This window comes from Zonotrichia albicollis, chromosome 32 (assembly GCF_047830755.1).
Source record: "Zonotrichia albicollis isolate bZonAlb1 chromosome 32, bZonAlb1.hap1, whole genome shotgun sequence".
Taxonomy (NCBI): Eukaryota; Metazoa; Chordata; class Aves; order Passeriformes; family Passerellidae; genus Zonotrichia; species Zonotrichia albicollis.
Window position 1 is genome coordinate 1,728,523 of NC_133850.1, and position 16,236 is coordinate 1,744,758.

The 16,236-nt window shown below is 36.2% G+C and overlaps 1 protein-coding gene across 1 annotated transcript in view; it reads right to left on the reverse strand.

Annotated features, from left to right (window-relative positions):
• AKAP8 (A-kinase anchoring protein 8) overlaps nucleotides 1-16,236 on the reverse strand; it is a 46,238-nt gene that overhangs the window by 14,396 nt on the left and 15,606 nt on the right. The window contains exons 7-11 of the mRNA XM_074530273.1: nucleotides 13,655-13,705; nucleotides 11,335-11,438; nucleotides 7,743-7,884; nucleotides 4,558-4,651; nucleotides 1,174-1,304 (exon numbers count right to left, since the gene is read on the reverse strand). Of these exons, the coding sequence (XP_074386374.1) occupies nucleotides 1,174-1,304; nucleotides 4,558-4,651; nucleotides 7,743-7,884; nucleotides 11,335-11,438; nucleotides 13,655-13,705 (522 nt within the window). The remainder of the gene's footprint in view (nucleotides 1-1,173; nucleotides 1,305-4,557; nucleotides 4,652-7,742; nucleotides 7,885-11,334; nucleotides 11,439-13,654; nucleotides 13,706-16,236) is intronic.

The following is a 16,236-nucleotide window of genomic DNA, read 5'->3' on the forward strand; positions in this document are numbered from 1 at the left end:
CCATCTAACCCCAGTCTAACCCAGTTTATCCCAGTTTCTCCCTGTTTCTCCCAGTTTCTCACCCTGCGGCTGCGGTTGTGCTCAGCCGATCTCAGGTGTCTCTGCAGGAGCTCACCCCAGTCTAACCCCAGTCTAACCCAGTTTAATCCCATTCTAACCCCAGTTTCTCCCAGTTTCTCCCCTCACCCTGCGGCTGCGGTTGTGCTCTGCGGATCTCAGGTGTCTCTGCAGCAGCTGACCCCAGTCTAACCCCAGTTTCTCCCAGTCTATCCCAGTTTCTCCCAGTTTCTCACCCTGCGGCTGCGGTTGTGCTCAGCGGATCTCAGGTGTCTCTGCAGCAGCGGGCCCTGGGATAACCCATCTAACCCCAGTCTAACCCCAGTTTCTCCCAGTTTAACCCAGTTTCTCCCTCACCCTGCGGCTGCGGTTGTGCTCAGCAGACCTCAGGTGCCTCTGCAGCAGCGGGCCCTGGGATAACCCAGTCTAACCCCAGTCTAACCCAGTTTAGGGCCAGTCTAACCCCAGTCTAACCCCAGTTTCTCCCAGTTTATCCCAGTTTATCCCAGTCTATCCAAGTTCCAGCCCTCACCCTATGGCTGTGGTTGTGCTCTGCAGATCTGAGGTGTCTCTGCAGGAGCTCACCCCAGTTTAACCCAGTTTAACCCCAATTTAACCCCAGTTTCTCCCTCACCCTGCGGCTGCGGTTGTGCTCTGTGGATCTCAGGTGTCTCTGCAAGAGCTCACCCCAGTCTAACCCCAGTTTAACCCCAGTTTAACCCCAGTTTAACCCAGTTTAACCCCAATTTAACCCCAGTTGCTTACCCTGCGGCTGCGGTTGTGCTCAGCGGATCTCAGGTGTCTCTGCAGCAGCGGGCCCTGGGATAAACCCATCTAACCCCAGTTTATCCCAGTTTCTCCCAGTTTATCCCAGTCTATCCCAGTTGCTCACCCTGCGGCTGCGGTTGTGCTCTGCGGATCTGAGGTGTCTCTGCAGGAGCTGACCCCAGTTTATATCCCAGTCTAACCCCAGTTTATCCCAGTTTAACCCCAGTTTCTCACCCTGCGGCTGCGGTTGTGTTCAGCGGATCTGAGGTGTCTCTGCAGGAGCTGACCCCAGTTTATCCCAGTTTATATCCCAGTTTATCCCAGTTTAACCCCAGTTCCAGCTCTCACCCTGCGGCTGCGGTTGTGCTCAGCCGATCTCAGGTGTCTCTGCAGCAGCGGGCCCTGTGCCGGGATCAGCATGTCGCACGCCAGGCAATGCGCGGCCTCGATGCGCTTGAAGAAATGCTCCTGGCCGATCCCTGAGCGGGAAAATTCCAGAAAATTCCCCAGAAATTCTCCCCAAAATGGTCCCAAAAAGTTCCCTGAAAAATCTCAATTTGCTTCCCAAAATTCCCCCCAAACATTCCCAGAAAGTTCCCAAAAAATTCCACAAAAATTTTAAAAAAATCCCCCAAAATTCTCAGAAAATTCCCCAGAAATTATCCCCAAAATGGTCCCAAAAAGTTCCCTGAAAAATCCCAAACCGCTTCCCAAAATTCCCCCCCAAAGTTCCCAGAAAGTTCCCAAAAAATTCCACAAAAATTTAAAAAAATCCCCCAAAATTCTCAGAAAATTCCCCAGAAATTATCCCCAAAATGGTTCCAAAAAGTTCCCTGAGAATTCCCCAAAAGTTTCTAAAAAATCCCCCCCAAAATCCCCAGAAAATTCCCCTCAAAATTCCCAGAAAAGTTTCTCAAAAAATCCCAGAAAATTTCCCCCAAAAATTCTCCCATAAAATTTTCCCCAAAAATTCCATCAATTCCATGGATCTGGGGCAGGAGGAAAAAAAAACAGCCCCAGTCCAATTCCCAAAAAATTAAGAAAAAAATCCCCAGAAAATCCCCCATAAATTGAAAAACAAAAACAAAAAAATCCCCAGAAAATTCCCCAAAAATTCCCAGAAAAATTTCCCAAAAATTCCCCAGAAATTTGAAAAAAATCCCCCAAAATTTTCCAAAAAATTCCCCCAAATTTCCTGAAACACTTTCCAAAATTTCCCCCCAAAATTTCCCCGGAAGTTCCCAAAAAGTTCCCCCAAAATTAAAAAAAAAAAAACAAAAAACCCCAAACCAAAACCATTCCCCCCCAAATCCCCAGAAAATTCCCCAAAGATTTCCTCAAAATTCCCAGAAAATTCCAAAAAGTTCCCTGAGAATTCCCAAAGTTTCCCCCTCAGAATTCCCAAGAAATTACCAAAAAGTTCCCCAAAAATTAAAAACAAAAAAATCCTCCCAAAATTCTCTCCTAAAAGTAAACCCAAAAAATTCCCCCAACATTCCCAGAAAATTCCCAAAAATTTCCTCAAATTTCTCCCAACAATCCCCCCAAAACTCCCAGAAAGTTCTCCCAAAAATTCCCCTCAGAAAGTTGCCAAAAAAATCCCAAGAAATTCTCAAAACTTTCCTGAAAATTCCTCCAAAAATTCCTTAAAAAAATCCCTAAAAATTCCCTACAATTCCCCCAAAAATCCTTAAAAAATCCCTAAAAATTCCTAAAAAAAACCCCTAAAAATTCCCTACAATTCCCCCAAAAAAATCCTAAAAAAATCCCTAAAAATTCCTAAAAAAAATCCCTAAAAATTCCCTACAATTCCCTCAAAAATTCCTAAAAAAATCCCTAAAAATTCCTAAAAAAAATCCCTAAAAATTCCCTACAATTCCCCCAAAAAATTCCTAAAAAAATCCCTAAAAATTCCCTACAATTGCCCCAAAAATTCTTAAAAAAATCCCTAAAAATTCTCTACAATTCCCCCAAAAATTCCTAAAAAAATCCCTAAAAATTCCTAAAAATCCCTAAAAATTCCCTACAATTCCCCCAAAAATTCCTTAAAAAAAATCCCTAAAAATTCCCTGCAATGCCCCCCAAAATTCCTGAAAAAATCCCTAAAAATTCCTAAAAAAGTCCCTAAAAATTCCCTGCAATGCCCCCCAAAATTCCTGAAAAAATCCCTAAAAATTCTCTACAATGCCCCCAAAAATTCCTAAAAAAATCCCTAAAAATTCCTTAAAAAAATCCCTAAAAATTCCCTACAATACCCCCAAAAATTCCTAAAAAATTTCCCAAAAATTCCTAAAAAATATCCCTAAAAATTCCCTACAATTCCCCCAAAAATTCCTAAAAAAAAATCCCTAAAAATTCCCTACAATTCCCCCAAAAATTCCCAAAAAAATCCCTAAAAAATCCCTACAATTGCCCCAAAAATTCTTAAAAAATTCCCTAAAAATTCCCTACAATTCCCCCAAAATTTCCTTAAAAAAATCCCTAAAAATTCCTAAAAAAATCCCTAAAAAATCCCTACACTTCCCCCAAAAATCCTTAAAAAATCCCTAAAAATTCAAAAAAAAAATCCCTAAAAATTCCTTAAAAAAAATCCCTAAAATTCCTTATAATTTCCCCAAAAATTCCCAAAAAATCCCTAAAAATTCCCTACAATTTCCCCAAAAATTCCCAACAAAATCCCTAAAAATTCCCTACAATTCCCCCAAAAATTCCTAAAAAATTCCCTAAAAAATCCTAAAATAAATCCCTAAAAATTCCTAAAAAAATCCCTAAAAATTCCCTACAATTCCCCCAAAAATTCCTAAAAAATCCCTAAAAATTCCCTACAATTTCTCCAAAAATTCCCAAAAAAACCCTAAAAATTCCTAAAAAAATCCCTAAAAATTCCTAAAAAAAAATCCCTAAAAATTCCCTACAATTCCCCTAAAAATTCCTAAAAAATCCCTAAAAAAAACCCTAAAAATTCCCTACAATTCCCCTAAAAATTCCTAAAGAAAAGTCCCTAAAAATTCTCTACAATTCCCCCAAAAATTCCTAAAATATCCCCAAAAATTCCCTACAATTCTCCCAAAAATTCCTAAAAAATTCCCTAAAAATTCCTAAAAAAAAATCTCTAAAAATTCCCTACAATTCCCCCAAAAATTCCTAAAAATTCCTAAAAAAATCCCTAAAAATTCCCTACAATTACCCCCAAAAATTTCCTGAAAATTCCCCAAAAAAATCCCAAAAAATTCCCTACAATTCCCCTAAAAATTCCTGAAAAAATCCCTAAAAATTCCTAAAAAAAATCCCTAAAAATTCCTAAAATAAATCCCTAAAAATTCCCTACAATTCCCCCAAAAATTCCTAAAAAAATCCCTAAAAATTCCTAAAAAATCCCTAAAAATTCCCTACAATTCCCCCAAAAGTTCCTAAAAAAATCCCTAAAATTTCCTATAAAAATCCCTAAAAATTCCCTACAATTCCCCTAAAAATTCCTAAAAAAGTCCCTAAAAATTCTCTACAATGCCCCAAAAAATTCCTTAAAAAAATCCCCAAAAATTCCTAAAAAAATCCCTAAATATTCCTAAAAAAATCCCTAAAAATTCCCTACAATTCCCCCAAAAAATTCCTAAAAAATCCCTAAAAATTCCTAAAAAAATCCCTAAAAAAATCCCTAAAAATTCCCTACAATTCCCCCCAAAAATTCCCAAAAAAATTCCCAAAAAATTCCCAAAATTCCAGAATCCTCACCCTTGAAGGGGTCGGCCCTGGGTTTGTTCCCCTCCTTGTCCGTCAGCTCCTGCCGGCGCCGCTCGATCTTCCTGTTCCTGTTCACGATGTACTCCTGGAAAATGGGAATAAAAATGGGAATAAAAATGGGAAATTCTGAATAAAAGTGGGAAATTGGGAATAAAAATGGGAAATTTGGGAAAATCTGGGGAGAAAACAGGGAAAAACGGGAAAAAAATGGCAAAAATGGGAATAAAACATCGATTTTCCTGTTCCTGTTCACGATGTACTCCTGGAAAATGGGGATAAAAATGGGAAATTGGGAATAAAAATGGGAAATTGGGAAAATCTGGGGAGAAAACAGGGAAAAACGGGAATAAAATGGGAATAAAAATGGCAAAAATGGGAATAAGAATGGGAATAAAACATTGATTTTCTGCTTCCTGTTCATGATGTACTCCTGGCAAAATGGGAATAAAAATGGGAAATTGGGAATAAAAATGGGAAAATATGGAATAAAAATAGGAAATTGGGAAAATCTGGGGAGAAAACAGGGAAAAATGGGAATAAAATGGGAATAAAAATGGCAAAAATGGGAATAAACCATCGATTTTCCTGTTCCTGTTCACGATGTACTCCTGGGAAATGGGAATAAAAATGGGAAATTGGGAATAAAAATGGGAAATTGGGAAAATCTGGGGAGAAAACAGGGAAAAATGGGAATAAAATGGGAATAAAAATGGCAAAAACGGGAATAAAACATTGATTTTCCTGTTCCTGTTCTGAAAAAATCCCCAAAAATCACAAATATTCAACTTGGAAAAATCTCTAAAAAATCTTGAAAAATAATGGAAAAAACCTTTAAAAAATCAAAATAAATCACAAAAAATTCAAATTTTCACCTAAAAATGCCCCACAAAAGCCGGAAAAAAAAATCCTAAATATTCAACTTGGGAAAATCCTAAAAAATCCTGAAAAATAAGGGGAAAAACCCCCTAAAAATATTCAAAATAAATTTGAAAAAAATCAGAAAAAAATCAGAAAAAATTCAAATTTTGACCTAAAAATGCCCCAAAAAAGCCGGAAAAAAAACTGAAAAAAATCCTGAAAAATCCTAAATATTCAACTTGGATAAACCCTGAAAATAAGGAGAAAAAAACCTAAAAATAATCAAAATAAATCACAAAAAGTTCCAAAAAAATTCCCAAAAAACCAGAAAAAAAATCAGAAAACATTCAAATTTTCACCTAAAAACTCCCTGTAAAAAATCGGAAAAAAATCCCGAAAGTTCTGGAATTTTCCCCCCGGCCAGAATTCCATGGAAATTCCGGATTTTGGTGCCCCACCTGCAGGAACTGCACGGTTTTGTCCGGGAGCTTGGTGCCGATGTAGCGCAGCGTCTCCCGGTGGGATGGAAAAAACCCAAAATATCCCAAAAAAATACCCAAAAATTCCCCCAAAATTCCCCAAAAAATCATGGAAAAAATCTCCTAAAATCCTGGAAAAATCCGTCCAAAAATCTCATATCAATCCTGAAAAATAATTGAAAAAATACCGCAAAAAATCTAATTTTTCACCTAAAAACTCCCAAAAAATCCTTAAAAATTCCTGAAAAAAAATCCCAAAAATCCTAAATATTCAACTTGGGAAAATCCTAAAAAATCCTGAAAAATAAGGGGAAAAAAACCCTAAAAATATTCAAAATAAATTTAAAAAATTCAGAAAAAAATCAGAAAAAATTCAAATTTTCACCTAAAAATGCCCCAAAAAAGCCGGAAAAAAAACTGAAAAAAATCCTGAAAAATCCTGAAAATAAGGAGAAAAAAACCCTAAAAAAATTCAAAATAAATCACAAAAAATTCCAAAAAAATTCCCAAAAAATTCAAAAAAAATGAAAAAAAATTCGTTTTTTCACCTAAAAACTCCCTGTAAAAAATTGGAAAAAATCCCGAAAGTTCTGGAATTTTCCCCCCGGCCAGAATTCCATGGAAATTCCCGATTTTGGCGCCCCACCTGCAGGAACTGCACGGTTTTGTCCGGGAGCTTGGTGCCGATGTAGCGCAGCGTCTCCCGGTGGGATGGAAAAAACCCAAAAAAATCCCAAAAAAATCCCCAAAAATTCCCCCAAAATTCCCCAAAAAATCATGGAAAAATCTCCAAAAATCCTGGAAAAATCCGTCCAAAAAATCTCATATCAATCCTGAAAAATAATGGGAAAAAAAATCGCAAAAAATCTGAATTTTCACCTAAAAACTTCCAAAAAATCCTTAAAAATGCCTGAAAAAAAATCCCAAAAATCCTAAATGTTGAACTTGGGAAAATCCTAAAAAATCCTGAAAAATAAGGGGAAAAACCCCCTAAAAATTTTCAAAATAAATTGGAAAAAATTCAGAAAAAATTCAAATTTTCACCTAAAAATGCCGCAAAAAAGCTGGAAAAATTCCCAAAAAATCCTAAATATTCAACTTGGGAAAATCCTAAAAAATCCTGAAAAATAAGGGGAAAGAAACCTAAAAATATTCAAAATAAATTTGAAAAAATTCAGAAAAAATTCAGAAAAAAAATCAGAAAAAATTCAGAAAAAAATTCAGAAAAAATTCAGAAAAAATTCAGAAAAAATTCAAATTTTGGCCTAAAAATGCCCCAAAAAAGCCGGAAAAAAATCGGAAAAAAATCCCGAAAGTTCTGGAATTTTCCCCCATGCCAGAATTCCATGGAAATTCCGGATTTTGGTGCCCCACCTGCAGGAACTGCACGGTTTTGTCCGGGAGCTTGGTGCCGATGTAGCGCAGCGTCTCCTGGTGGGATGGAAAAAACCCAAAAAAATCCAAAAAAAATCCCCAAAAATTCCCCAAAAATTCCCCAAAAAATCCGTCCAAAAAATCTCATATCAATCCTGAAAAATAATTGGAAAAAAAAATCGCAAAAAATCTGAATTTTCACCTAAAAACTCCCAAAAAAATCCCAAAAATCCTAAATATTCATACTTGGGAAAATCCTAAAAAATCCTGAAAAATAAGGGGAAAAAAAACCCTAAAAATATTCAAAATCAATTTGAAAAAATTCAGAAAAAATTCAGAAAAAAATCAGAAAAAATTCAAATTTTCACCTAAAAATGCCCCAAAAAAAATCGGAAAAAAATCCCCAAACTTCTGGAATTTTCCCCCCGGCCAGAATTCCATGGAAATTCCCGATTTTTGCCCCACCTGCAGGAACTGCACGGTTTTGTCCGGGAGCTTGGTGCCGATGTAGCGCAGCGTCTCCCGGTGGAATTTGCTCTCCAGGTGCCGCCGGATCTCGGCCTCGTCCAGAGTGCGGAACTTGCACACCGAGCAGGCAAACTGGATCCTGGAAATAATGGGAAAAATAATGGGAAAATCATGGGAAAAATAATGGAAAATTGGGAAAAATAATGGGAAAAATAATGGGAAAAATCAGGGAAAAAATAGGAAAAATAATGGGAAAAATAACGGTGGTAAAACAGGAACTTGCACATGGAGCAGGCAAACTGGATCCTGGAAATAATGGGAAAAATAATGGGAAAATTGGGAAAAAATAATGGGAAAAATAATGGGAAAAATCAGGGGAAAAATCATGGGAAACATGGGAAAATGATGGGAAAATAATGGGAAAAATAATGGGAAAAATAGTGGGAAAAATAATGGAAAAATAGTGGAAATGTAATGGGAAAACTGGGAAAAAATAATGGGAAAAATAATGGGAACATGGGAAAAATCAGGGAAAAATAGGAAAAATAATGGGAAAAAACGGGGTAGAACCAGGAAATTGCAAACGGAGCAGGCAAACTGGATCCTGGAAATAATAATGGAAAATAATGGGAAAAATCATGGGAAAAATAATGGGAAAATTCAGGGAAAAATGGGAAAAAATAATGGGAAAAATAATGGGAAAAATAATGGGAAAAATCAGGGAAAAAATAGGAATAAGAATGGGAAAAATAATGGGGAGGAAAATAATGGGAAAAATAATGGGAAAAATCGGGGTAAAAACAGGAACTTGCACATGGAGCAGGCAAACTGGATCTTGGAAAATAATGGGAAAATCATGGGAAAATTGGGAAAAATAATGGGAAAAATAATGGGAAAAAATCACGGGATAAAATAGGAAAAATAATAGGAAAAATCAGGGAAAAAATAGGAAAAATCATGGGAAAAATAATGGGAAAAAATAGTGGGAAAAATAATGGGAAATATAATGGGAAATATAATGGGAAATATAATGGGAAAACTGGGAAAAAATAATGGGAAAAAATAATGGAAAAATAATGGGAAAAATAATGGAAAATTCAGGGAAAAAATAGGAAAAATAATGGGAAAAATAATGGAAAAATCAAGGAAAAAATAGGAAAATAATGGGAAAATTGGGAAAAATAATGGGAAAAAATAATGGGACAAAATAATGGGAAAAATCAGGGAAATATAATGGGAAAAATAATGGGAAAAATAATGGGAAAAATAATGGGAAAGTAATGGGAGAAATAATGGGAAAATAATGGGAAAATTGGGAAAAAAATAATGGGAAAAAATAATGGGAAAAATCAGGGAAAAAATAGGAAAAAAATGGGAAAAATAATGGGAAAATTGGAAAAAAAAATGTGAAAAAATAATGGGAAAAAATAATGGGGAAAAATAATGTGAAAAATAATGGGAAAATTGGGAAAAAATAGGAAAAATAATGGCAAAAATGGGAAAAATAATGGGAAATAGAATGGGAAAAATAATGGGAAAATTGGGAAAAAATAATGTGAAAAATAATGGAAAAATAATGGGAAAAATCAGGAAAAAGATAGGAAAAATAATGGGGAAAATAATGGGAAAATCAGGGAAAAAAATAATGGGAAAAATCAGGGAAAAATAATGGAAAAAATAATGGGAAAAATTGGGGTAAAAACAGGAACTTGCACACGGAGCAGGAAAACTGGATCCTGGAAAATGGGAAAATATTGGAAAATTGGGAAAAATAATGGGAAAAATAATGGGAAAAAATCACGGGATAAATAGGAAAAATAATAGGAAAAATCAGGGAAAAAATAGGAAAAATCATGGGAAAAATAATGGGAAAAATAGTGGGAAAAATAATGGGAAATATAATGGGAAATATAATGGGAAATATAATGGGAAAACTGGAAAAAATAATGGGAAAAAAATAATGGGAAAAATAATGGGAAAAATAATGGGAAAATTCAGGGAAAAAATAGGAAAAATAATGGGAAAAATAATGGAAAAATCAAGGAAAAAATAGGAAAAATAATGGGAAAATTGGGAAAAAATAATGGGAAAAAATAATGGGACAAAATAATGGGAAAAATCAGGGAAAATAATGGGAAAAATAATGGGAAAAATAATGGGAAAAATAATGGGAAAGTAATGGGAGAAATAATGGGAAAATAATGGGAAAATTGGGAAAAAAATAATGGGAAAAAATAATGGGAAAAATCAGGGAAAAAATAGGAAAAAAATGGGAAAAATAATGGGAAAATTGGGAAAAAAAAATGTGAAAAAATAATGGGAAAAAATAATGGGGAAAAATAATGTGAAAAATAATGGGAAAAATCAGGGAAAAAATAGGAAAAATAATGGCAAAATGGGAAAAATAATGGAAATAGAATGGGAAAAATAATGGGAAAATTGGGAAAAAATAATGTGAAAATAATGGGAAAAATAATGGGAAAAATCAGGAAAAAGATAGGAAAAATAATGGGAAAATAATGGGAAAATCAGGGAAAAAATAATGGGAAAAATCAGGGAAAAATAATGGAAAAACTATGGGAAAAAATTGGGGTAAAAACAGGAACTTGCACACGGAGCAGGAAAACTGGATCCTGGAAAATGGGAAAATATTGGGAAAATTGGGAAAAATAATGGGAAAAATAATGGGGAAATGGGAAAAAATAATGGGAAAGATAATGGGAAAATTGGGAAAAATAATGGGAAAAAATCAGGGAAAAATCAGGAAAAAAATAGGAAAATAATGGGAAAAATCAGGAAAAAATCAGAGAAAAAATAGGAAAAATAAGGGGAAAAATAAGGGGAAAATTGGAAAAAATGGGAAAAAATAATGGAAAAAATCAGGGAAAAAATAGAAAAATAATGGGGAAAATCAGGGAAAAAATAAGAAAAATAATGGGGAAAATCAGGGGAAAAATCAGGGAAAAATCAGGGGAAAAATGGGGTAAAATCGGAAAAAAATGGGAAAAATTGGGAAAAAAGATGGGAATTCTGGGGTAAAAATGGGAACTTGCACATGGAGCAGGCAAACTGGATCCTGGGAAAAGATGGAATTCCCAAAAATTCCAAATAAATTCCCCCGAATTCCAAAAAAATCCCCAAAAATTCCCCATAATTTCACCAAATTTCCAAAAAATTTTTTAAAAAATTCCCCAAAACCCTCAAAATCTCCAGAAAAATTCCCAAATTCCCAGAATTTCACCAAAATTCCCAAAAATTCCAAATAAATTCCCCCAAATTCCCAAAAAATCCCCAAAAATCCTCAAAACTCCCCATCATTTCACCAAAATTCCAAAAAAAATTGTTTAAAATTCCCCAAAAATCCTCAAAATCTCCCAAAATTCCCCAGAATTTTCCTACAATATCCACCGAAATTCCAAAAATTCAAAACCAAATTCCAAAAAATCCCTAAAATCCTCAAAAATTCCCCCAAAATGCCAAAATTTTTTGTAAAAATTCCCAAAATCTCTCAGAATTCCCGGAAAAACTTCCCAAAACTCTGAAAAATTCCCAAATTTCCCAAAATTCCCAAATTTTCCCAAATTCCCACCTGTCCATGGCTCTGTCCCTCATCCGGTCCCGCCTCCGCTGCTTCTCCCGCTTCTTCCTCAGCTCCTCCTCCTCCTCCTCCGAGCCTGCGGAAATTCCGGAATTCTCAGCCCAAAACATTCCCAAATTCCCAAAAAATTCCCAAAATTCCCAAAAAATTTCCGGGTTTTTTTTCCACATTTTCCAGCTGCTTTTCCCACATTTTTTCCGCCTTTTTTCCCTGGATTTTTCTCAAATTTTCCTGCATTTTTTCTGTGCTTTTCCCGCATTTTTTCCATTTTTCCCACCTTTTTTCTGTGGTTTTCCCGCTTTTTTCCTCACATTTTTTTCCATATTTTTCCCACTTTTCCCTGCATTTTTTCCGTGTTTTTCCCCGCCTTTTTTCCCATTTTTTCCATATTTTTTCCATTTTTCCCACCTGTTTTTCTGTGGTTTCACCACTTTTTTCCTCACTTTTTTTCCATATTTTCCCACATTTTTTTCCGTACTTTTCCCACTTTTTCTGCCTTCTTTCCATGTTTTCCGCCTTTTTTCCCACGGTTTTCCACTTTTTTTTTTTTTTTCCCACCTGTTTTCCTGTGTTTTTACCACTTTTTTTCCTTACATTTTTTCCTGCGTTTTTCCCACATTTTTTCCATATTTTTCCTGCCTTTTTCCCTGTATTTTTCTGTGTTTTTCCTGCCTTTTTTCGCCCACCCTTTTTCTGTGTTTTTCCTGCTTTTTTCAGCTTTTCCCACCTTTTTTTTCGTGTTTTCTCCACATTTTTCCTGGGCTTTTTCCCACCTTTTTTCCCATTTTTCCGCCTTTTTTCCCTGGATTTTTCTCAGATTTTCCTGCATTTTTTCTGTGTTTTTTCCGCCTTTTTTTCCATTTTTCCCACCTGTTTTTCTGTGGTTTTCCCACTTTTTTCTCACTTTTTTCCATATTTTTCCCACATTTTTTCCATATTTTTCCCACTTTTCCTGCCTTTTTCTGTGCTTTTCCCGCCTTTTTTTCCCACGGTTTTCCCGCATTTTTTCCATTTTTCCCACCTTTTTCCTGTGGTTTTACCATTTTTTTCCTCACATTTTTTCTGTATTTTTCCCCACATTTTTTTCCATATTTTTCCCACTTTTTCCTGCATTTTTTCTGTGCTTTTCCCACCTTTTTTCCCATGGTTTTTCCACCTTTTTTCCATTTTTCCCACCTGTTTTTCTGTGGTTTTACCACTTTTATCCTCACATTTTTTCCATATTTTCCTCCCATTTTTTCCATATTTTTCTGCCCATTTTTTCCATATTTTTCACACATTTTTTCCATATTTTTCCCCACTTTTCCCAGCCTTTTTTCCTGTGGTTTTCCCGCCTTTTTTCCCACATTTTTTCCATTTTTCCCACCTTTTTCCTGTGGTTTCATCACTTTTTTCCTCACATTTTTTCCTTATTTTTTTCCCACATTTTTTCCATGTTTTTCCCACTTTTTCTTGCATTTTTTCCTGCCTTTTTTCCCATGGTTTTCCCACATTTTTTCCATTTTTCCCACCTGTTTTTCTGTGGTTTTACCACTTTTTTCCTCACATTTTTTTCCATATTTTTCCCACATTTTTTCCATATTTTTCCCACTTTTTCCCTGCCTTTTTTCTGTGGTTTTCCCGCCTTTTTCTCCCATATATTTTCCATTTTTCCCAGCTTTTTTCCTGTGGTTTCACCACTTTTTTTCCTCACATTTTTTCCATATTTTTCCCACATTTTTCCCACTTTTTCCCTGCCTTTTCCCCCCCTCCCTTTTTCTGTGTTTTTCCTGCATTTTTTTTTCTATTTTTCCCATTTTTCCCGCCTTCTTTCATGCTTTTCCCGCCCTTTTTTCTGTGTTTTTCCCACCTTTTTTCCCATTTTCCCCCCACCTTTTTTCCCTTTTTTTTGTTTTTCCTCCCCTTTTTCCCCTGCGTTTTTCCCACCTTTTTCCTGCGTTTTTCCCACCTTTATTCTGGTTTTTCCACCTTTTTTCTGTGCTTTTCCCACCTTTTTTTTTCTGCTTTTTTTTTCCCCAGGCTTTTCCCATTTTCCCAGATTTTTTTCTCTGTTTTTTCCCACCTTTTTCCCATGTTCCTCCTGCCTTCCCCCTCTATTTTTTCCACCTTTTTTCCACTTTTTCCCACCCCAGAATTCCTGGAATTCTCCTGGAAAACACCCTGGGATCTCCTGGGGAAGCAAATCCGGGAGCTCCTGGAAAAAAAAAGAAGGAAAAATAAAAAATTTGGATTTATTTTCCTTGGAATTTTCAGGGAATTTTCAGGGAATTTTCCGGATTTTCTGGGATTTTGGGAATTCCTGAGCACTTACACCTTTGTCAGCCTCATCCAGGGATTTGTCCTCTCCTTCCCCTTCGTCCCCTGTGGGAAAATGGGAAAATTCAGGGAAAAAGGGGGAAAATTCCAGGGAAAAAATTCAAGGAAAAAGGGGAAAATCCAGGGGGAAATGCCAAGAATGGGAAAAATGGGGGAAATTCCATAGAAATTCCAGGGAAAAATTCCAAGGGAAAATTCCGGGGAAATTTCATGGAAAAAAGGGAAATTTCAGGGGAAACAAAGGGAAATTCCATGGAAATTCCCGGGAAAAAAGAGAGGAAAATTCCAGGGAAATTCCAGGGAAAAGAGAAAAAATTTCAGGGAAAAATTTCATGGAAAAAGGGGGGAAATTCTGGGAAAAATTCCAGGGAAAAATTCCATAGAAAAAGGGGAAAAATTCCAGGGAAAATGGGAGAAATTTCAGGGGAATAAAAGGGAAATTCCATGGAAATTCCAGGGAAAAAGAGAAAAATTCCAGGGAAAAATTCCAAGGAAAAAGGGGAAAATCCAGGGGGAAATGCCAAGAATTGGGAAAAAAATGGGAGAAATTCCATGAAATTCCAGGGAGAAATTCCAGGGAAAATTCCGGGGAAATTTCATGGAAAAATGGGAAATTCCATGGAAATTCCTGGGAAAAAAGAGAGAAAAAATTCCAGGGAAAAAGAGAAAAAATTTCAGGGAAAAAATTTCATGGAAAAAGGGGGGAAATTCTGGGAAAAATTCCAGGGAAAAATTCCATAGAAAAAGGGGGAAAAATTCCACGGAAAATGAGAGAAATTCCAGGGGAATAAAAGGGAAATTCCATGGAAATTCCAGGGAAAAAAAGGGAGAAAATTCCAGGAAAAAAGAGAAAAAATTCCAGGGAAAAATTCCAAGGAAAAAGGGGAAAATCCAGGGGGAAATGCCAAGAATTGGGAAAAAATGGGAGAAATTCCATAGAAATTCCAGGAAAAATTCCAAGGGAAAATTCTGGGGAAATTTCATGGAAAAAATGGGAAATTTCAGGGGGAAAAAGGGAAATTCCATGGAAATTCCTGGGGAAAAAGAGGAGAAAAATTCCACGGAAATCTGGGGAAATTCCAGGGAAAAAGAGAAAAAATTTCAGGGAAAAATTTCATGGAAAAAGGGGGGGGAAATTCCAGGGAAATTCCGGTAAAAATTCCATAGAAAAAGGGGAAAAATTCCAGGGAAAATGAGAGAAATTCCAGGGAAAAAAGGGAGAAAATTCCAGGAAAAAGAGAAAAAATTCAGGGAAAAAATCCAAGGAAAAAGGGAAAATCCAGGGGAAAATGCCAAGAATTGGGAAAAAGTGGGGGAAAATTCAATAAAAATTCCAGGGAAAAATTCCAAGGGAAAATTCCAGGGAAATTTCATGGAAAAAAGGGAAATTTTAGGGAAACAAGAAAAATTCCATGAAAATTCCTGGGAAAATGAAGAGAAAAATTCCAGGGAAAACGCTACGGACATGAGGAGAATTTCCAGGGGAAAAAGAGAAAAAATTTCAGGGAAAAATTTCATGGAAAAATTCCAGGGGGGACATTCAGGGGAAATTCCAGGGAAAATGGGAGAAATTCCAGGGGAATAAAAGGGAAATTCCATGGAAATTCCAGGGAAAAAAGGGGGGAAAATTCCAGGGAAAAAGAGAAAAAATTCCTGGGAAAAAGAGAAAAAATTCCAGGGAAAAACAGAAAAATTTCCAGGGAAAAGGGGGAAACTTCCAGGAAAAATGGGAAAATTCATGGAAATTCCAGGAATTGGGGGGAAAGTGGTGAATTCTGTGGAAAAAGGGGAAAATTCCAGAGAAATTCCAGGGAAAAAAGGGGGAAATTCCTGGTAAGACGATGGAAATTTTTTAAAAATGGAATTTTAGGGAAAAAAAAAGCAAAAATTCAGGGAAAAGGCTGAGAAACTTTGGGAAAGCCTGGAAATACCCGGGAAAATGCAAGAAAGTCCTGGGAAAAATTGGAATTTCAGGAAAAGGGTGGAAATTCAGGAAAAAATGCTGGAAAATGAGGGAAAAAAGGGCAGAATTCCCTGGAAAAGCTAGAAATGGAGGAAAAAGCCAGAAATTCAGGAAAAAAGGCTGGAATTCCCAGGAAAAGCTGGCAATGGAGGAAAAAAGCCAGAAATTCAGGAATAAAGGGCAGAATTCCCAGGAAAAGCTGGAAATTCAGGAAAAAAGGGCAGAATTCCCTGGAAAAGGCTGGAAATGGAGGAGAAAATGCTGGAAAATGAGGGGAAAAAAAGGGCAAAATTCCCTGGAAAAAGCTGGAAATTCAGGAAAAAAGGGCAAAATTCCCAGGGAAAAAAAGGCTGGAATTCCCTGGAAAAGCTGGAAATGGAGGAAAAAGCCAGAAATTCAGGAATAAAGAGCAGAATTCCCTGGAAATGGAGGAAAAAATGCTGGAAAATGAGGAAAAAGAGGGCAAAATTCCCAGGAAAAGCTGGAAATTCAGGAAAAAGGCTGGAAATGAGGAAGAGGAGCAGGAATGAGGAAGAGGAGCAGGAAATGAGGAAGAAGAGCAGGAATGAGGAAGAGGAGCAGCAATGAGGAAGAAGAGCAGGAAATGAGGAAGA